Genomic DNA, 22,192 nt, shown 5'->3' on the forward strand with positions numbered 1-22,192 from the left:
TTTGTTGTTGTTGTTCACTGTTTTGAAATGGGACTTAGTGACACTGCTGAAGATTTTGTCCTTCTAACTCAGGAGATGTGGGTTTATCAGCTAGCTTGCTAACCAGAATTGGCACAACTCAGCATAGTTTGTGTCCTCTGTTCAAGACACCCAGGACCAGAAGGACCAGATTAGTTGGGGCTGCTACAGGTCAGTAGTGAGATGGATCAGCAGAGCCATAGATGAAACTTACTGAGCACCTGCCCATACTCAGCATCTATCCAGCCTTCACAAACGCCTCACTGTCAGAAATCCTGCTGAAGTAAAATATTCCATATTGCTACACTTACAGCAACTTGTGAACTATTATGCCACTGATCACATGAGACTTTGGAGTGGATCAAAAAAAAGACACCCCCCAAAAAGCAAACAAACAAACAAAACTAATGCACAAAAAATCACCACATCTATTGTCTACGCCGGCATCAAAAAGAAGATTGATTTATTTGTTACACAAGTCTAGAGTTTCAAAATTAAATAAGTCTGTTTTACAAATTATTTACTTTCTACAAGATCCATTTCCCCTTGAAGCACGCTGTGCATGCCCTCCTAGTGTGAACAGTTTACAGTCTGTGATCAGGCACAGACCTACTTGGCTGGATTTTTTTTCTGTCTCAAAATGGCAATTCTGAGAATCATAAATAACACAGCACAGTTATTGCAATTTCAGCTTATTCCCAATAAATAAAATTTATTAACTAAATAGCTTTCTATGTAGCTGTCCTGGTTTCGGCTAGGATAGAGTTAATTTTCTTCCTAGTAGCTGGTATCGTTTTATGTTTTAGATTTAGTATGAGAAGAATGTTGATAACACACTGATATTTTCAGTTGTTGCTAAGTAATGTTTAGCCTAAAGTCAAGGATTTTTCAGCTTCTCGTGCTCAGCCAGCAAGAAGGCTGGAGGGGCACAAGAAGTTGGGAGGGGACACAGCCAGGACAGCTGACCCAAATTGGCCAATGGGGTATTCTATACCATGTGATGTCATGCCCAGTATATAAAGTGGGGGGACCTGGCCTGCGAGGGATCGCTGCTCAGGAACTAACTGGGCATCGGTTGGCGAGTGGTGAGCAATCACATTGTGCATCACTTGATTCGTATATTCTAATTCTTTTTTTATTGTTATTGTCATTTTATTATTATTATTATTATCATCATCTTTTTTTTTTTCTTTTCTGTCCTATTACAGTGTCTTTATCTCAACTCACGAGTTTTACTTTTTTCTGATTGTCTCCCCTGTCTCACTGTGGGGGGGGGGCAGTGAGCAAGTGCCTGTGTGGTGCTTAGTTGATGGCTGGAGTTAAACCACAACAGCAGCTTAGCTCTTTCTTCACTAGCTTATTATTTTACATAGACTTGCTTCATGTTGTTAGTCACAACCAAATTGTGCCATTTTAAGTATAAGAGGAATAAGAATTAATAAAGTGAAAATGCATGATTTCATATGATCACAAATAACCTTTAGTCTTCACAGAATATGTGCAAAACCCCTACTGTCTAAAATTTAAAGTTATGAAAGTATTTTGTCTAACATACACACCAAAGTATATCTACTATATGCTTATAAGCTTTGTTTATCAGAACACCAGAGCAGAAGCTTCCAGCTCATTAAGCTCCAATGCATTAGGTACTTATGGATGCTGGTGAACTTAAGCAGATGAGTAGCACCACTGACAAAAGGCAAGACAGACTCCTTTTGGGAGATATGATGCAACACTTTATCATGCCATTCCAATTACCTCCAACACTTATAGTAAGCCTCCAGTTATCTCATTTTTGTTACACAAATAAACCCTCAATTTATAAAATGGGTCATGGTAAGTTTTAAGTCCTGGTCTAAAAACAGCAAGGCAACTGGAGAAATAAAATTGTATGTGATATATGGTGGGTTAACACAGATGACCTCATGGCATTTTTTTTACCATAAACCTATCGCAATCCTAATGACTGCATATCTGCATTCCCAGTTTTCGTATTTTAAAAATTAATAGATCATTGCTAACATTTCTCAATAAGAAAAAGTCATAATGAAATATTAAAATTATAAGTAGAGTCTCTATAGTTCCCCTCATCATGTTAGGTACATTTCTCTCCTAAGACAAACACTACTATTCAACAATCAAGTCATATATGGTTTGAAAAAATATACATAAAATGAAGAATATGCAGTTGAAGTGTTTGTCTCCTACAAATTACTGATTTATAGGTTTTATTTTTTTTTAAAATTCCCACAGGTGGGATTTTGGACTTTCAGTCATTCTCCTGTGCCCATCTTCTAAGGTCCTAGCAAAATACTCGAAATCATATGAGCTCCTGATTAAACCAGGAAGTAAATCTGCATGCATGCAATTAAAGTGTCTGCAAGGGCAGATGCAGATGACAGTAATTCATACTCTAAGAAATGGGCTTGTGTATTTGGCAGATTAACTGTTCTGTATTCCATTGCTATGAGGTATGGAAACTGTACTGTGAAACAACCATTACTCATTCCCTCGGCTCTAAGCACGTAGGTCTATCAAAGGCAAGCCAGTCTGGAGAGGGCGGAGGGCGAGGGCTGGAAAGAGAAGAGTCTACACGTTTCAGATTAATGCTTCTCTTGAATGGTTTCTTTTATTTCATTTCCCCTACTTTTTAAATTAGCAAATACAGTAGACCCAGAAGGGAAATGCAAGGGGGAGAAGGAAAGAGGGGAGGGAAAGGGAAAAAGCAAAAGCAGCCAAAACTCTCCAACTTGTTCGTTAGGGTTTTTGTGTTTGAACATCTGAATGAATCATGTGTCTGTTTTTCATTATTCTCCATATGTGATAGTTCCCTGCTTTGTTCAGTGATTTCTGGCCATTTTGTCATGACTGTGTTTATTTTGTTTTATATCTTGTTCTGTTACAGGGTGATTGTTGCTTCTCCTCTGCTTCACTTAGTTGTTATGCCACCAACAAAGAGCAATCTGAAAATGAGAGGTTACGTCAAAAGGTTTCCCTAGTGAACTCCCTTGCAGCACGTATGATTACTTTAGACCCAACTGCTTAATTCATACCAGGGAGAAATCCTCAGGTAACACTACTCCTTAGCACAACAGGAATGTAGTGGGTATCTTTTTAATAATCTGAGGAATACTAGAGAATGACTTGAAGTCCACTGCAGAGTGTTTTCCTTGTTTTTCCAAGAGGAAACCTAACACTTCTTGCTAAGCAGTAACCTACTTTAACAGATCTTCTATTACATGGGGTATTCGAAATAATCTCTTTACTATATTAACTATTTTCCACTTTCAGCTCTACTCCATACCTTGGTTAACACACAAATGATGCTGAAAGAGATTCTGAAATCTCCAATCATATGATAACTTCTTCCATCATCTCCTTGAATTTAATCCACCCTACTGCATTGGATACACACCGCGGGATGGTGTGTTCATTTAACAAGATACCTCATACTTTGTGGAAGGTGAGTAAGATGCAAAAAGACTGGAAAGGAGCAAACAAATTGCCTGGTTTTTTGCTTTTTATTGTTTTGGGGTTTTTTTTAAAGGAATGAATATGGGCCCCAGTGTATTAGAGAGACTTTCAACTTCTGGAAAAAGCTTAGAGCAAATAGTCATATAAATCCATTCACAGACCCTCAAAGGAAAGAGGTGATTAGTACCATGCAGCATGGATATAACAAGAATAAATAATGTCACATTGTACTTCCATCGAGAAGTAGGTAACTAGTCTTATAGATAGGTAAGTACTACATATTTTAGTTAAACCTTGGTTGTCTCTCATAACTTGAGAAGATAGGAGAAATAAATCTAGCTAAAACTGCTGTGATGTAGGTGCCAAACTGAATAACAGATCCAATTAAAAAAAGTTCTCAATGGCTATCTCGTGTACTGAAAGGGCTTCCTCAAAAGCCTTCCCCAGGTCTGTTGTTATTCAGTCTTTTCCAAATTATCTTGTCCAGTGGATTACAGAAATCGTTTATTAACTGTGAAGAGGATACTAAAGAGGTAAGTGCTGCAAGCACTCTGATTTGAGAATAATCTTAGCAAATTAAGGAGTAGCTGGGAAAAAAAATGGGATAAAATTCAATACAGACAAATGAAAAGTGCTAGCCTTAGGAGGGAATAATCAACAGCACAGAGCAGAGCACACAATAAGGAATGCCTGGCTGGCAGCAGCGCTGGAGAAAAGAGTAACAGAACCGGGGGCTGCAGAGAATCTCTTAGCGTATATCAGCAATGTTGTTTTCATGCAACACCCTGTGCCTCAGAAATGTATCTATATTTTAAATACACATAGTTATTTACATGGATATAGCAACAAAGGAGAGTCATGTGATCACAGAGAAGACAAATGAAATAACTTCTCCACACTATTTAAAATGGTAAGATTTATGCCATCTGATATCCTGTGCCCGGCTTTAAGGTCTTCAAGTAAGAAGTGAGCTAGAGAGAGACTAGCAAAGTGCAATATAATCAGAAACTTAAAACAAATTGCCTTTAAGGAGAAAGTGAAAGGACCAGTGTTTAGTCTAAGGAAAAGTCACGGCAGACGCATGGCAGTCTTCAAATATATATGTTTGCTGAAAAGGGGAAGGGAATAAACTGTTCTGCATGTCCACTGGGGATAAGAAAAGAAGCAATAGGTTTAAATTGCATCAAGGGAGATTTGGGTTAGACATTAGGAAAGGCTTCATTATAGTGAGGAGAGGGAGTGCTATCACATGTTGCCTGAGGAGCTAGAGGAATCTCCACTGCTGGAGGCCTTTGAGCAGTGGGCTAGAGCTGATCCTGCCCCAAGGCAGGTCCTAATCTCTTCAGGTCCCTTCCACTGATTCCTGGCAAGCTTTTTTTTTTTTTTTTTTTTTTTGGCAGCCTTATTGAAAAGGAAGGAAATTGTACCCAGCATTTAAAGCAGCAAGTCTATTCTTTTTATGCCATGAAGCATACTGTTAATAAATCCAATTACATTTATGATCTTTTAATGGCACCACTTATGTCATAAAGATCCATCTTTGAAAACACAAATAAATATCTCTGCCCTACAGTGTAGTACAACAGCATGAAAGCAAACTTTTACAAAATTCCAACTCACTGTTATATGGCCTCCACTACAATAATCTCAAAGCTAACTACAATATAAAGAACACCAAACCCAGATGTTTTTTCTTTCTCAAAATTCTACCATTCATATTCTTTACAATCTTTCCACTTCACATTTTGCATCTCGCAAACAGATCCGTTCCTCTCCTTGTTTATCACTGGCAATGGGAGCAGAAGGAAGTTCTGATCACACGCCACCACGTTCGTGGAGTGGTTACCAGTCAAACATGCGTTTAAAAACAAAACAAAAAGTTAAGACCAATCATCGAGCACACTTCCCCTAGACTGTCTCCACCAACCTTTAGGCACCCAGCTGAAGCATCTACACTGACGACATAGTGGTCTCGGACAACCAAGGTCAGCGGAGACAAATACGTTTCTCTCTCCCATGGACTTCATCTCATTATTCAACATACAGCCCAGTTCAAATCCAACTCCATCCGCTTGATTTGTGTTGCCATTTCAGATGGACAAATTTCAGAAAAAAAGATGAAAAAAGGATGGAGTTGACACATGAGAGAGCAGAAAACACCTCAGTCTTGTATGGTAGTGGGAAGGGGGACAAGGACCTACATGTCCCCTGTCCCTAAAGGAAGGCCTTAGTTGGAGCGTAAGCCAGTGAAGAGTGGCCCCAGGGTAACCCCAACCTACCTAATCACAGACTTTCTATTTCTCATCCCTCACATCAGCAGCTCAGGCCCCTCCAGCTCTCCTAGGCCTAAGCCTCAACTCCTTCCTGCCCCAGAGCCCTATCCCCAAGTGCTCCTACCCCAAAGCCCTTCCTATCCTACTGCAGCACTCTTTCTTCTTGTTAAACCAGCTCAGAGCCCATTCGATCCACTCAGCTCCTTTGTAGCCCCATCATGCTGTAAGTCCCCCTCTCCCTACAACTCCCCACGCTGCACCTTGCCTCCAAAACTCAAATCTCCTGGCCACGCATCAGCCAGTGTCAGGCACATCCATTGCCTCCTGGCTTTGAAGCTGCAGCACTCACCTCTGCGCCCCCCTGGCCACCCTGCCACGGCTTTCTGCACCTGGCCCAGCCAGGTATGAGGGTATCCCTTCATAATACATTCAAAACAAAACAAAAAACAAAAAAACAACAACAAAAAAACCAACCAAACCAACCAGATTTTGTTCCTGATGTAATATTCAAAGAAATGCAGACAGAGCAATGTTATCAGAAGTCTGCCGGAACAGTGCTCCAAGGAAAAGCACATCCAGGCAAAAGCAAACGCACAGTGCCACTTCTGAGGATGGCCCGTGACTGATCAGGTTGGTGGAGTTTTCCAAGACTAGAACTGCAGTCTTCCAGTCTACTTTTCTCTTGAGTGGCTAATGAATGCTGTTGTGGCAGGCAATAGGCAAAGGGACACAATTCTACAAACTGCAAGAACATCATTTGTATAGCTGGCAGGATTTTGACCCATCTTGTAATTTCCCCAAATGTCTTCCTGTCTTCCTTTTCTTCTTCTCTTCCCACGCCATCCGGCCACTCGTGAGATATTCCTGTACTGCAATATTTTTTCTTTTTACTAACTCATATAGAAATGCTGTCCAGAATGTGCTTCTTATCAGAAGAACTCACTTTAGTAGATCTTATTACTCCAAAAGGATTCTGTATATCACTACTGTAAAGTTACAGAGTCATTTTAAAGCAGAGCTTCTCCCCCATACACTTGATGGCTCTTCAGACTGGTAAATGAATAACAATTCCAGTCCCAAGATACCACTAGACATGTTAGTCAATATTTATCTAGGCAAATAAAGCTATACACACACACATGAAACATGCTATAAATCACTAAAAAAACATTTTCATACGTTGGCAAAAAAATTAAGAACATAAAACTGGAAGAGGAATCATTTTTATATCTTGGTATTGCAACTCGTGGATCTATTTGTGTCATAAAGAATACTTTCTTCTTCCAATAGTGTAGGCCAAGACTTCACAAAAATAGAAAAAATAAACCAGGTTTTGCTTGGGAATCTTTTCCTAAAGGTTTCTCATTTTTATATAGGAAATCAATTTGCATCACTGATGATATCATTCAAATCAGATAGCACTATGTGGTTAAAAGGTAATTTACTTTTCTGCTGAAGCAATTTGATACTTGTTCTGATTTGTGATTTTCATTTTGTTTGTTAATGAAAAAAATTAATGAGCAATGTTACTGGAAACACAACTCAAAGCTTTAGCATTATTAAATATGTTTGTAATATACTGTACATTATGTTGATTGCACAGTTGGAGCCAAAGCCTTGGCAGTCAAGCCACCAGTCAATCATTCAAACAGACAATGAACTCACAGGGTAGACATTTTGCACGTACCTTTGCACTGATTTGTGTTTTTGTCAAGAATTGCCTTTGTGGATACAATTTTCCCATACCTATGGAGAAAACAAAAACCAGAAATACGTGTTATTATATTTTAATAACATACATAGTTATTTTTGCACACATATAACAAATACGCTAGGAAGAGATCTAGTGTTCTTGAAAAATGTTTGCCTGATAACTCCTGGAGAGGTTCCTTCTGCCACTGCAGTTCAACCAACACCTTTAGAGTCCACCTGAGAAGCACTGGTTATTTGCCACATCCTGTCCATCTCTGGTCATAGTGCTGCACTGCCAGCATAAATGCCAATTATAGCAGGGATTTTAAGACATCAGCACCGGTAAAGATGTTTCTTTGGTTAATTTAATTAGGTTTGCTTAAATTTTTTTATTATTATTTTTAGCCGCCAAACAAGGTTTGTTTTAATAGAGATGGACCAGATTCCTCCAGGATTAACAGAAATGCAGGAATTATGGTCATTTTTTTTACATGTATGCACACAAAACTGTGCTCATGTGTTCATCCATGCCTGTGCACATACACTCTAAACTTCTGTTTTGGATAAACAGAAGTTTTGAGGTTTATGTGCATCTCCTAGCTCTTTCGAAGATGAATGTTAATACTTATTTGAACTTATATTGCCTCCCATAGATAGCATGGCACTGCACTGCAATTCGATAGACTTAACATGATGAAGAGGGAATTCGGGCAGCTACAACTTGTTGCATTAAGCAACTAGACCATAAAATAGGTATCTGTCTTTACCTCACAGAGGTTAAGATTAAAAATGCAGACTTAATAGTAAGTATCACAAAACCCTGGTAAGAGATCACAGATGGCAGCATTTATGGATGAATGTAAGACTTCAGGAGAATAAGGAAAATAATTTTATTTCTCAAGTCACTGATATGTCTTGGTCTCTGCTTCAATGAAGAGAACTTCCTCTAAAATGTCCTTTACCAGATTTTTTAAAAAACCATTAGTGACACTCTGATAGATGGGCTTTCATTTGGAAGACTTTTCCATGGAACGCAACTTTCACCGTCAATGAAGGATGTATTACTATAAAAGACTATAACAAAATTGTATCTTCTAATGGCAAAGCAACACCCATGGAAAATAACCAACTGTTCATCAATTATAAACTACTGAAATGTATGGCAGACCAATTTTTAATTGGTTAATCTTTATTAAAAGCAATATAAATTTGGTGTTACTGACTTCTACTTGAAGTCCAGAAACCAGGATGTGGAAGACCTTGCTGTGATTCCCTTCTCTGCCTCAGGTGGAAACCCAAGTCTCCTACTGTACAGAAAAGGAGTCTAAGGGCAGCTACAGCACTGTACTACATATTCAAGGCCATGCTCTTCTCTGTCCTACCAGTCTATAAACATACCCAGTAAACCAGGAAAAAAAACCCCAACAAACAGACAGGGAACCAAAGAGGGAATGGTACCATCACTCACAGGGAAAAGAGACCTTTGGGCTTCACTCTGGGACCCAGCAAACACTTAAATATCTCATGAAGGGGGAGCAGCACCAACAGGAAAGACTGGGAGCAGCCTGTCTGAACATACTCTTTGGTACCAGCACAGATTTGAGGCAATTTCGTGCCTGACAAAGTTCTCAGCTGAAGTTTCCACACTGTGAGTGACGTGTAACCACTTAGCTTTAGATACAGGCCACTGTCTCTCCATCTCTCTTTACTCTGTTTTCGTGACTGATGCAAAGTGAGACTTTCCATTTCACTGTTTTTCCCTTCCAGAAGAACCCACAAAAGCATTTGTTTCCATTTGACTTTCATTTTGGGGAGGAAAAACATGTTTTGCTTTGGTTTATTTCAGACTGAAACCAGTCAGGAGGAGGGCAAACTGACCTAAAGGCATTAACGGTTTGTGGAATCTAAGTTGAGCCCCAATTCAGCCATCTTTTAGGAACCAAAAAAATCGTACAAGCCTTCCTCCCCTCCACACACCCCCCTTTTTTGGCTGGCTCAGTAGACAGGCAGGATTTTGCGCTTTGAAGGCAGGCGTAATCCATTGTATGCTCCACCATGATGCGTACGTGGACAGGTAGTTGTGTGTCTATTTTGCCATAGCTGGCTCCACTCCAAACACATACATAACAGGTTTAATGTTAACCATGAGATCACATGCTTTTCTAACCTCAGGTGTTTTCAGAATTGGGGCCTTTATACTCACTTATGTTCCACTTAATTTTATAATTCTTCATGGTAATACCTGAAGTTGACTTTGGCCTCAAAGACATTAGAGCACATATCTTAAGAAGGCAAAGCCAAATTATCTGCCAGTGTGATTTATGGTTGTTCAGTGGGCCAACTTACCCAGCAGGAAATTTGGCCCACATGGTGCATCTTCATTTATTTTATTTATTTAGATTTAAAATCAAATACATGAAAAGCATGCAAAAACATGCCTATCTTGTACAGCAAAGGGCCTCTGACAGATATATGGAAAAAGAATCCAACAAAAATCAGCGGCTAACCCACAACAACCTCAAATAAAACACAACCCCTACCTAAACTTCCGCCAACAAAAACTAACACCCAGCCTCCATTTCAGTCCAGCCACTCCTAATGAATTGATATGTTGTTTCATCCAAGTCATGTGAGAGCTAAAACTTAACATTTCTTGCCAGCAGCGACAGGCATTTGTGGTTCCACTGCTTTTATTACAGATTTCCCAGAGTTATTTGCTACATACTGTGATCCTGCAAACACTTAGTTACGCTAGAGATTTTACTCACAGAAGTAATTCTGTTCAGTTCAGAAGAGGTTTCCTCCCGCACATAAAGTTACGTGCACACCTTCACATTTGCAAAAACAGACATCAGAGTGGTAAGAGGCACCACAATAACAAACACTGTTATAGGCAATTAGCCATATGCAGGCGATTTAATCTACTGCTATAAACCTTGAACGCTACCACAAGAAAGTAATTGGAATTAATTTGGACACTGTTTTCCTAAATATTTCACGTAATTATTTTACAGTAATCAGAACATCAGTTCTGATGAAGAATGTTAGTTTGTGTGCTGCATGAAATCAGGAAGGTATTTTGTTCCTACAAATGTAGTCATATTTCTTTCTTGCAGTCATACTTCTTTCCCGCATGTGTGGAGACTGGTATTAAGTTATGTCTCCTCTCCAAAGTTGTTTGGCTTTCTGTCTGTGTGACCTTTAATTGTGATCTGATTCACCCAGAAGTACCAAAAATGTATTCTTCAATGGGAACACCCACAGAAATAAGGATAAAGTGCATCACAAGACCTGGCCTCTTGTTTTCTTATATTTAAATGGAAACTACTATAAAATTCAACAGCCTGCACACCTCTGTTCTACACACTACCGATATTAATAATGTAAAAAAATACCAAGTATAGTTTGCTTGTTGTGAGAAAACATGAGCACTGTTTAATTTCCTCCTGAGTTACAGTGCATGGAGGTAGTCTTTCAAAGATTTTGAATCAAAAATTCCGGTCAGAAAAGGATAATTGTGGAATTGAGTTCACCTCAATGCCTTATTACCAACCCTTCAACATAATGACTGTATCATTAAGGATAACCTACTGCATCACAGTATCCAAGGGAATAGACGGAATGAATCTGTGAGATGGCTACCTCAAGAATGTGTCTACTGAACATCTGAACCGAAATCACTATTCAAAAGATTTCCAGGCGTACAACGTGTTGGTTTTCATTACATTCTTCCCAAAATGTTCTCTAAATCCATAGTAAGCACAAATAAAATTGTTTACATGCTTTTTTAAAAATCCTTTTAATCCCTTATATTCAATTATGCTTTTAATGTTTTTCCTATGCAATAATTTTCATTTAAAAACAGGTGGTCAGATATTTGAAAGAGCTTCCATGTCAGGAGCAATGACACAGACTAGAACTTCAGCTCATTAAAGAAGGATCTAAGCAGTGAGATGGTGACTAGTTGTCTTCATTGTCTCTCATAATACATAAGGACTGCCAAGAAAATTATAAGGTTTAAAAATTGCAGAAGGTGGTACTTCCCCGGAACTGAGAGTTACTTGGGGAATTCATTGACACAGCCTGTGCTGATGCCCCACAGAGCACATCAGAGCTATCAGACAGCTTTTAGGATGGAAAATTTGTCATGAAATTAAAAGCAAAGACACATTTGTGGCCCTGGAAGTCACATACTGCCAGAAACCGGGAGAGGATACCAGAGTAGTATCATTGCATGTTGCCCTTGTTTTAACATCAGGGGCCTCCACAGCTGCTGAAACAAATTCCTATCTGACCCAGCCCAGCCGTTCTTACGTTCCAACGGAACATTAATTTGGGGGCGGAAATACCTTCTTAGAAACATAAACATTTCTACCTTCTCTTGTATATATCAGTTGGGGTGAAACTGTTCAAGTCATCTGATATCCACTATTAAAATTACAAAGGTCACTTAAAAACACTTCACTTACAAACGGTGGTAACGCACACCGTGTCACACGGAGGGTAGGACTAAGGGAAGACCCCACAGTGCTGTGCACAGAGAAACAATCTCCCTGCTCAGTCCCAGCTACAGAGCTATGTCAAAAACCACTCTCAAGAGCCCCATCCCAAAGCACCCCACATTTTCTGACTACTCAGCAGACTCGGCAAAGATGCAAGCAATACAGAATAAGCACTTAACGTACATCAAAGTTGCAGTATCAATAGATCATTTCAAGAGCTTGCAGGCAGGCGGTCAATCAGCACTTACACTGCAGACAAAGCTCGACCCGGTCGCTCCTGGGAAGTTATTTGATAACTGCTGTTAAAATGGAGACAGTTCCTGAAGGAAGCACTTCAGCTGGAAGCGATACCACTTGCAAGATGCGGGAACCTTACCCACTGCCCACGCTGATCCCAAACCGAGAGGAATTTGCTGTCTTGCGGCACACAAAGGATTCGAGCCATTTCTGCTTCTGCCTGGGGGAAGCTGGGGGTGCAGGGAAGGCAAGCGGGAGACCCAGGGTCAGGAGGCAAGTGAGATTCAGCTGGGGACTAGCTCAAGGCAGAGGAACAAGGTGCCACCCGCCCCACCGCCGGCAGGCAATACGCCAAGGCGGGAAGCCTGCTGGGGGACAGCCGCAACCGAGAGCTGCGGGGTCAAAGAAGGGATTTCCTGGGAGGCCAGACTGGTCAGGGCCACTCAAACTTTTCAGCTTTTCCATGTCACTACGGAAAACAAAAGCCTCTGGGATAGACATGTCTCAGTCTGTCCCCCAAGCCAGCCTTTGGGCTGGCAGTGGCTAGTCCTGTAATGCAAAATGGCCATCAGACCGGACAGGCCAAGTCTCTCGCCACTCGCCTGACTCGGTGCTGCGCGCAGGTTGCCAACCTTGTCTACAAGGTGGTAGGTGCTTAGGCATGTACCAAACACGGCTTTTGCCCAATTCTGGTTATTGCTTGTATGCTTTAAATAAATGTGAAACGTGGGATTTAAACCCAAGTAACCGGTGTACAGAATTCTTCCTTGCTTAGTTAAACCAATGGAGTTATCACGTAATTTCCAAATTCAGAGCTTAATAATTACATCCCCAGCATTAGGGTTCACTCAAGGCCTCACGCATTGCTCAGAGCACAATTCACCCAACTGAAAACAGTCTGCATTTCTGGGCATGTAGGTAATATATGCTTTTATCTTGGGAACTTTTGTACTGGGATGAATTTGACCAGCAGTAATTGGATTTAGATAAGCAACTCTGAGGCTCTTTCATTCTTGTGAATTAATATATAAATAGCATAACTGCGTTTATTTTGTTTAAAGCAGACTCTATTAGGAAAACCATGGATTTGGGGAGGAAAAAAAAAAGCCCACGTTATGAAGGCCTAAAGTACAGAAGGAACTGCTGCTGGGTTTCTCAGAGAGATGTTATTCCTATGACACACTGCCACGTGAACTTAAGACACCCAAATACATACAAAAGGGAAATTCACTCAGAAAGAAAATTCTGATTTGCATGATCATTTCTGGGCATTTCATCTACTGCATGACATTTTCAATGCTTGTACTTTTTCTCAAAAATACAACACATTATTATTCTATCCATTAACAAAGATTGAGCTGCTTTGTTGCTTTTCTCTGTATATCTTTTCAATTAAAAGAAGGGAAAGTTTAGTCTTAACTATTTTATTCACACAAAAATACAGTAACAAAATTCATGCCATTCAGAGCACCTTTTATTTTCACAGACCAGTGCATGACTTCGGAATAAACAGGAGAAGGTAGTTGCAGGGAACCTACAGTGTACTGGACTAACAAGACCATACTTCTTTAAGAGTTTAACATTTGGCTGCTCTGTCTTCTCTACTTACTTCAGTTTGGCTGTCAAGTTTACAAAAAAATCATTCCTTCACTAAATATAAGTTAGGACAGCAACTTAGGGTAACTAGTTGTCCAAGAATTTCAAAAGCACCACAGCAAACAGGAGGGGAGGGGCCTCTTAAATCCATTGGTTGTACATCTAAAACAGCCCTGGACTTTCAGAAGGGCTCCCGAGTCATTACTACTGAATTCTGTAAGGACAGGTGTTGCTCAACAATTTTGAAACTCAGACCATATCTTTCTGTTCCTAACAACGCAACTAGGAGCCCAGTTTTAAGCAGAGTAATGAATATGAGAAGTGCATTTTCAAGAGAATGTAAGCTGATGAACCACTGAAAGAACGTATGCATATTCAATAATACCTTCTGGTACAGATATTTACTACGAAGGGTGTAGTGATTTGACTCATACATGGGCCCATTTTTCAATATCACCCCATGTCCACTGGAAATATACTTTTCAGAAGTATGAGAGGAAAAAAAAGCTACAAAAAACCATAAAATAACTATATGCACACGTCTATGAACACTATTATTGCTTTAGACAAATAAAACCAAGATCATACCATTCTCTTGAATAACAGCTCCATGTTAGGAGGAAAGAACCTCGAAGGCTATTTCAAATTATGGATCATGGCATTTACTTTACACTGCATTTACAGATCATATTCAGAAATCCTGCTTTTCAGGAAAAGATGCAAGCACCATTTTGCCCAAATCACAGGGCTCTAATATAGCCCTAGAGCACCTGTGTTAGCACCTTTGGTGCTCTTTTATTGAAGAATATAGAAAACTTGGTAGTTTTAGCGATGTTTGCTTCTTGTAAAATTTCAACAACCTAGGGCAGAGAATAGTGTAAATAAAACTCTTAAAATGTGTGTAGAAACACCTACAACCAAAATATCCCTCCACTGTTAAAATGCTAGCTTCCCTTTCCATGTTCCTAAAATCTACTGCTGCTAAAGCACAGGAATGTATCTTGCCTTCACTACAACGGTAGAGGCATCTCACATTCAAGTTAAAAATGTATTTACAAGACAACGCAGGTATTTACCAAGAAAGAGAGAGTCATATTTCCTAGTCAAACTAATCTGCATTCATATACTTAAACATTATATGCACATTCACCTCTGGAAAAATAGTCCCATATGAAAGTGTACAGGCTCTGGAGACTTATTGTAATTGTTTGCAGTACTTGGGAAATTAAATCAGGAAAAACAGAAGTTAAAGAAATTTAAACAGATACTAAATTTTTGGAACTAGAAAGAACTTGAACTTTCAGACCTGTAAGAAGTATATCACTTTAGTACTTCAAAGGTAACTTTTCCTGTAGCCTTGTTCCTTTCCTTACAAAAAAAAAAAAAAAAAAAAAAAAAAAAATTATTTTTTTGTCTGCATGTAAATGAAATTAAGTGGCTTGATCCAACACTTGAAGAAATCAAAGGCAGTTATTTCATTGCCTTCGGTAGGTACAAGCTCAAATCCTATTCACAGTGCTTATAAGGCTACAGATTTGTCACACTCTTGATACCCAAGACAGAATAAAATGCCACTTACTAAAGTGGCACTCCCCGTAAAAGCCCGACATTTTACAGTGGTTTTCCCCAGTTTGTTGCAAGTAAGACACTTGGCTCTTAGCTGCAGTTTTTACTCTAAACATTGTTCATTCTGAATTAGTGCTATATATTATATTCATATTATATCTGTATGTTTGAATATTGAAGCTATTTAAGACTATTTGAAACATGATTACATTATTGTATATCACATTTAAATTAAAATTCTGACATTTATATTTTTGCTTTGATAGAAAGCTATGTTTTTCCCTCACAGTTCTGCCATGACAAATAACCAGTGTTAATAATTAATTAGCAAAATATTCTTCAGTTGCTAAATTAAGAATGGAAAACGAAATTCATGCACAAATTAATAACTATGATTTCATGCAGAATACTTCAGTCCTTCTTCTGGGCCATCATTAAATCTTCAACTACTAATTATTCCATATTTGCAAGAATTCAGATGTCTTAAAAAAATAAAATGCAACTTTTGTTTGCAGACACTTAGCAGTGCCACTAAATTGTCTGTATAATGACAGGATGCATTACTGGGAAGACAGCTTAGGGTTCTGAAACACTTCACAGAATGAGATGTGGTTTATTGTAGCATAGCCTAATTTTATTTTTTTTTTTTTTTAGAGGGGGGGAGATAAAAAAAAAATCCAAAACCTTTTCTACTATAAAGATATTGCTCATCAGCTTTGGAAGAAAAATTAAGCAGACCTTCAAACTTGAAGAATCTTCTCTATCCAACAATTCAATTATTTCAGATATTGTGGAAATAAAACCCCCCATCAGATCATTCCTGTGTGTAGAATTTATTTACTTCGTATGTTCTTGCATGCTGTGCTGTCTTGTATCCGATTTCTCATTCACAGTCTTGCTTACTTATGGAGGATTCATTGTTAAATTACAGTTGGTATGAACCAGCATGCCAGCATACCATGATATTAATCTCTAAAGTATTCAATCATTTAACAATAGCCTCATTATTCAAGGGAGTGTTCAGTTTGGGCAGATTTTCTGACATGTCACTGAAACGATTTACTCTTAAAAAGAATTCAATGACTGCAACATATTGTAAAATATATATATATACACACATATATATGTCTCAATCAGATGGTTCCTCTCCAATAATAGCCAAGAAAAGAAAAGGAATTAAAAAGAAAAGGAATTAAAGAAAAAGGCAAGAACTCCAGCTACCACCAGGGACCATGACCTCAAACTGATAATTTAAAGCTAAAGCATTTTATAGAGTTCACACAGAGGCCATTTGAAACAAATGTGTGAGTGAGACTTCTTGAGTTCACAGAGCTCCCATTTCATTATTTACAAATTAGAAAAATCCAGGTACTTGGGATGTCTTTGGAAACAATGTAGTTTTGGAAGGAATTGTTTCTTAGGATTTTTACATTGGAAAATACATATTTCAGGAGCTACATCACAGAATTGCTTCTTTTTCGTCAATATATTAATTTTAATCCTTTTATTTCCAGGGCTGGAATGTCGCAGTTGTATTCATTTTCCAAAGGCCGAACTTTGGCAAAAGTGGTGCAGGGAAGAACATTTTTCTCTGCCTGAAATTTTCAAGGAGAAACAACAAGAGCACGGAGTTGGATTTTTATAATTACATGGACAAAAGTTCACACTGCTTGCTCGGGACTGGGACAGAATACCTCTCGTTTTGGGTTTCTCTGAATTTTATTTAACTCCACCAAATATATTTTTAGAAGCAAGGATTTTTTAGTCCATTTATTTGGGCAACTCTGTAACATAAAGACAGCCTCAGAAGAGGGTGTGAAAATGGATTCGATAAGCTATTTGTCCACAATATTTTTAAATACTCATGCACATGTACAACTTCAGGCATGTAAGAAGCCCTGTTGAACTGAAGCAGGACAATCCACGTTTCTCAAGGTTAAAGTATGTTTGTAGGCTCATAAATTAATGTGCTTGTTTGGTGTGAAAAGTCCTCCCTACAGCCCCAATACAGTAAACAGACTTACACAAGACATGCAAGTGCATGTTTCCGGTCAGTGAGTGCTTTGCCTTCCTCAGTGCAAGGACTATAACTACAACGGTAATTAGTTTTAAGAGGACAAAATCTGTTCTTGCTTGTAACTCACCACAACTCCTAGGCCAGGGTCCCAAAGCAGGTATTCTCCAAAACCTTCTTTTAAGTGATAGCTTTGTCAACAATAAAATTCAAACTAGGCGAACCTGCCCAGCATGCAATATCGATACATAATTTATGAATCGTGGGTTAATTTTTCCACGTTTTCAAAATGCTTCAAAAACCTGCAAGTAAATACAGCATTAAATGAAGAGTCCACCTGTTACAAAAGCACATTTACAGGTTTAAAAAGATACTTACTTTAGAGCCCTTGTCTATTACATCAATAATTCTTCATTCTTTATTTTCCAAAGAAAGATGGACATAATTGAACGTATTAGCCTCACTGTGTCAGGCTGGTAAATATCTTTGGCGAGGGAGAGCTTATTAAAAACTGCGCTTTGGATCAGTCTCTTGGTTTCCAGAAATGTGGTGCCCTGCTTCTGGGTCCAATGGGTTGCCCCAATTTACACCAATGGAGCAACTGCCTTATCATTGTCTGTCTTAAAGCACTGAAGTTACACTTTAAGATAACATCAAGGGGCAGGGAATAGGGCATAATTAGCGTGTCTTGTAGCTGTCTGCTCATCAGTGAGCACTTCCAAGCCTAAACCAAACAAAACCTTAGTCAACCAAAAACTCCTCACTCAGGCTTTATGCCAGCTGTGCTCACTGGGCACCTTGGCCATGAGTCTCCTGCAGAAGAAAAGCCAACATTGGCAGTTGCTGCGCTCTGCTGTGGTTCAGCTTGCACCCAGAAACAGCCAGCGTGGACCAGGAAGGGGTTAGATAAGCCGTGGGATTCACTAAATAAAATACACTCCTTATATAGTCAGTGTCTTCTGTCCTTAAAAGGACACTTGGTTGGTCCTGCCAGGCAGAACCCTGGATGGAGAGCTATGAAAAAGACGTGCTATGTAGCCCATCCTTTCTGAAATATACATGGGCAGATCTAGAAGGAAGACCAAAAATTTAAATATTTTATGTTTCTGCTAAGAAATTTTACCCCAGGAACAAAAGACTCACTGAAAAACATAGTGAGCACATCTTGAAATCTGATCAGTAACACTGGATTTGGAAGCAAATTAGCTTCAGTTGCTTGGGAGCCCTCAAGAAAAGATTTCTGTATTTTACTGGCTTCAGGTGCCTTCAGATAAACTAATTAAATAAGATACAATCCTCAAACCATATGAAGATATACATGGAAAAACTAAGACCTCATTCTGAGTATTGGGCATACTGTGAGAGAGAGAGAACTGTGCTTCACTGGGATAAACTCAGTTTTTCCTCTAAGTGGCCAAGGAGTATAGCACTGACAATTCCTGTTGCTCTCTAACACACCAAAAAAGTTATGAAATTAACTTTTGGTATTAAAAAATAACTAAGAAATAAATACATTTGAGAGATCCTTTTATTTTGCTTATATATTTTGAGCCTTTGTGATAGACTCAGGTTGTATTTTCACACCTCTCTTTGCAGCCATGAAGGAGAGAAACCTACATTTTTTAAAAAATTGAAAGCTGAGATTCCCATCTTAGCACATGCCTCAGGATCTAAGGGTTTAAGAAACAAATATTGTGAGCCTCACAAACTTCTGAGGGTTGGCAACACCAAGGGCAACATCTTCATCAAATATTAGTGAACATCCTCAGCTAGGGAAAAAACACTGCTCGCCAGTTGCATGTTTTGGGTCCCAGAAAACAAGCTTGCAAAGAAAAAAAAGAAAAAAAAATAATAACAATGAACAAATCCACCCTGTGTTCTATTCCCACTTTATAAAAAGAGCTGGATTTAAAGATTTATGAAAACCCCAGTGCTGACACCCCTCACTTTACTACTGCTATCACACACATAAATGGCAAGTATACCCTATACAGATAAATTATATTCCAGCAGCCAAAATATAATCTGCCAAATGTGCTGGGTTTAAAAATTAACAACACAAAATTTACAATGATCACCTCTAGTGGCAAGCTGACTGCTTTTTGGACATGCCACCAGAAGCAGTGAAAGCACAAAACCAATGTAAAAAGGACACAGTCAGTCTTCATGGAGTCAAAGACACGTTCTACAAGAAACAGACCTATAGTCTGCAAATATTTACAACTATGAACAACTGAATTCATACCCTGGACAGTGCTGAATGCACCCAATGGCCAACTCTCATAAACCAAGCACTTACAGTATCAGGCCATGCATTTACGCATTCCTCAAACATCTTATTCATCAACACCATTTGCACCCTTTCCTCCCACTTACTCAGACATGGGAGTTTCCGACCCTTTCCCTTTCTGCTGTTCAAGAGAGGAAGTTCTCAAAAGACCAACATCATGAATAAGAAGCCAAAACAAAAGAAAAGGTCTGCTCCAGCTATTCATTTCCCATATGCCTCTGCCCTTCGCTTTCTTTGGGCTTGCTCCAGAGACCACTGAGATCAAGAGAAAGACCTATGGATTTGCCCTGTTCTGCAATTTCTGAAAGCCATTAAATGTTACTCTTCATGCAACATTCCATTTTGTAAGACAATTTCCTAAGTCCAGACTTCAGTTTCTTTTTGATTCCCACATTCTCAGGACAACAGCTCCTTTGTTCAAGCTTCCATGTTTATGGGAATGTTATCTTATCTCTGGTTTAGCCTTTAATATTGAGCAGAGTCAGAAAAGAATCATCCTCTTGTTTGAGATGTAAAGATTTATGTCTGCTTACATTTTTAAGATACATAAACATACAAACATATTTACAAAGTCTAAGCAAATTTACTCTTATTAGAGCTGTTATCTGAATGATGATATTTAACACCAGTTACAGTTTAGTTCCCTTATTTCCCCTGTGAAATAGTTTTTTCAAAATCTGTTGTGAGAGTAAAATGACAGCATCCTAGGGAAAACAGGCTTTCTCCAGCCTGTCTGCAAGGGAGCAGCAAGGTTGGAGCAGCAAGGTTGAAGCAGCAGGAAATCAGCAGAAGAGAGGGAAGCAAACCGTTACCATGTGGGGAAGGACTTTCATAGCCACTGGGCCACCCGAAGTTGAGAGAGACACTCAGTGCCACAGTGAAACTCTGTGATTCAGAGAAGAGACACAAATGTGTAAGAGTAGAGAATGGCAGAAGAAAATGACCCTAGTCTGAATTCCCAACTACACCCGCACACAGTGAGGAACACAAGGACCCATCCGTGCCACAGTCACGCCAATTCCGCAGGAAAGCATGGAGCCACCTCAGCTAGCTTTAACCTAGTCCCAGGTTTCACTGCATGGCTCTAAAACCCAGAAGTATCTGCAATATAGATGCTCCTTCAGGAAGTTAAATGCACAGTACTGATTCAGTTCTGCATGTTTCTGCATTGTTCTCTGTCTAAAAGAAAAACGCACTTTAAAAAAGAACTACCATTTGTCTAAACGCCAGGCAGTCTTCTCCCCAACCTTCCCATGTCCGCTATCCCAGAGCTTCTCCAGAAGGCCATTCTCCCTCCCATTTCTAAGATTAGCATGTTCAAGACCTGCTCAATTTTGACGGGGGGGGGGGGGGGGGGGGGGGGGGGGGGGGGGCGGCGGGAATCCACCTTGAACAGAAAGCCTTTTGAGTCTTCTCTCACTTTTGAAGCCTTCTTATTTTTTAATCCCTGCTCTGCCAATTTTGTCTCCCCTTCTCCCCCTTCCCTTCAGTGGAAATTTTCTACTCTTTACAAGCCCGGCTCTCTGCAGAAAATTGATTTCCCCTAGGATACAGCCATCCTACTGTTCTATGCATGGTCATTAATGACCATCCTGTTCACCACAGAGACAGACACGGTGGCACTCCTCCCCAGCTCCTTAGCACAGAAAGTGCACAGGGGGAAAATCAGAACAACCTCAGAGCTTAACCATACCAAGAGTTCATCATCTCCAGAAAATACCATAAAAAAAAATCTCCAAATGAGCTATTATGAGAGTAAAATAATTCTTGCTGGTTTCTGTCACTCTTTACTTGCACTGCACTAGATTAAAATTTTTAAATCCACCCCAAATAACAACCATCATGTAGTTCCCTCTCTCCCAGAGCCATGTGGAAATGAACTCTAAATCAGATGTGACTTGAGCTCATGTTGGTTTTACTCGGACACCACTATCAGGGTATCCAAGGGCAGAATGCATTTCAGCACAGCCTGCAAAACCTGCCTGAAGATGTGAGAAAATATCCGTGTGCTGCACCTTTTGCTGTTTTAGCTGCTTTACAAGCAGCGTATCTTCTGGCTTCACCATCTCTGGGAGATCCTCAGTCTTATGTTTGATTGTAGTGAAGTCCCATGCTTGGAGTAACAGACAATTCTCCCCTTAACTCTTGGTGGCTCTGATGCCAATGGGTAAAATAAAACAACTGTGCTCACAAAACAACTTAAGCCTTCTCTATAAACATCTTGTGGATACACTGTAAATTGTACAGTGTCCCTGTACTCCCTGCCTCCACCTTGACCCACAGGTTCTTGCTAGAAACTCCCCTTGTCCCTGCTGGTACAGGAAGGTACAATGGAGGACTGGAAGCCAACGAGAAAGAAGACGGGGTAGTCAACACCTTTTCTTCCATTTCCAACAATGGATTTTTGTGATGAAGTTAATCTTGCTTACTGAGTTGCATTACTAGTTTCAGCAGGACCAAAAATGAGGAAAAATATAAATAAGGCCCAAAGATGGGTATAGAGCTTGCTTTTTTTTTTTAAGTATAATTC

General features: G+C 39.5%; 1 protein-coding gene across 5 annotated transcripts in view; it reads right to left on the reverse strand.

The window, feature by feature from the left end:
* Nucleotides 1–22,192, reverse strand: part of RBMS3 (RNA binding motif single stranded interacting protein 3) — a 724,729-nt gene that overhangs the window by 320,537 nt on the left and 382,000 nt on the right. For all 5 annotated transcript variants that reach the window (XM_030009264.2, XM_030009261.2, XM_030009262.1 and 2 more), the window contains one exon: nucleotides 7,453–7,511. In XM_030009264.2, the coding sequence (XP_029865124.1) occupies nucleotides 7,453–7,511 (59 nt within the window). The remainder of the gene's footprint in view (nucleotides 1–7,452; nucleotides 7,512–22,192) is intronic.

This window comes from Aquila chrysaetos, chromosome 3, assembly GCF_900496995.4.
Source record: "Aquila chrysaetos chrysaetos chromosome 3, bAquChr1.4, whole genome shotgun sequence".
NCBI lineage: Eukaryota > Metazoa > Chordata > Aves > Accipitriformes > Accipitridae > Aquila > Aquila chrysaetos.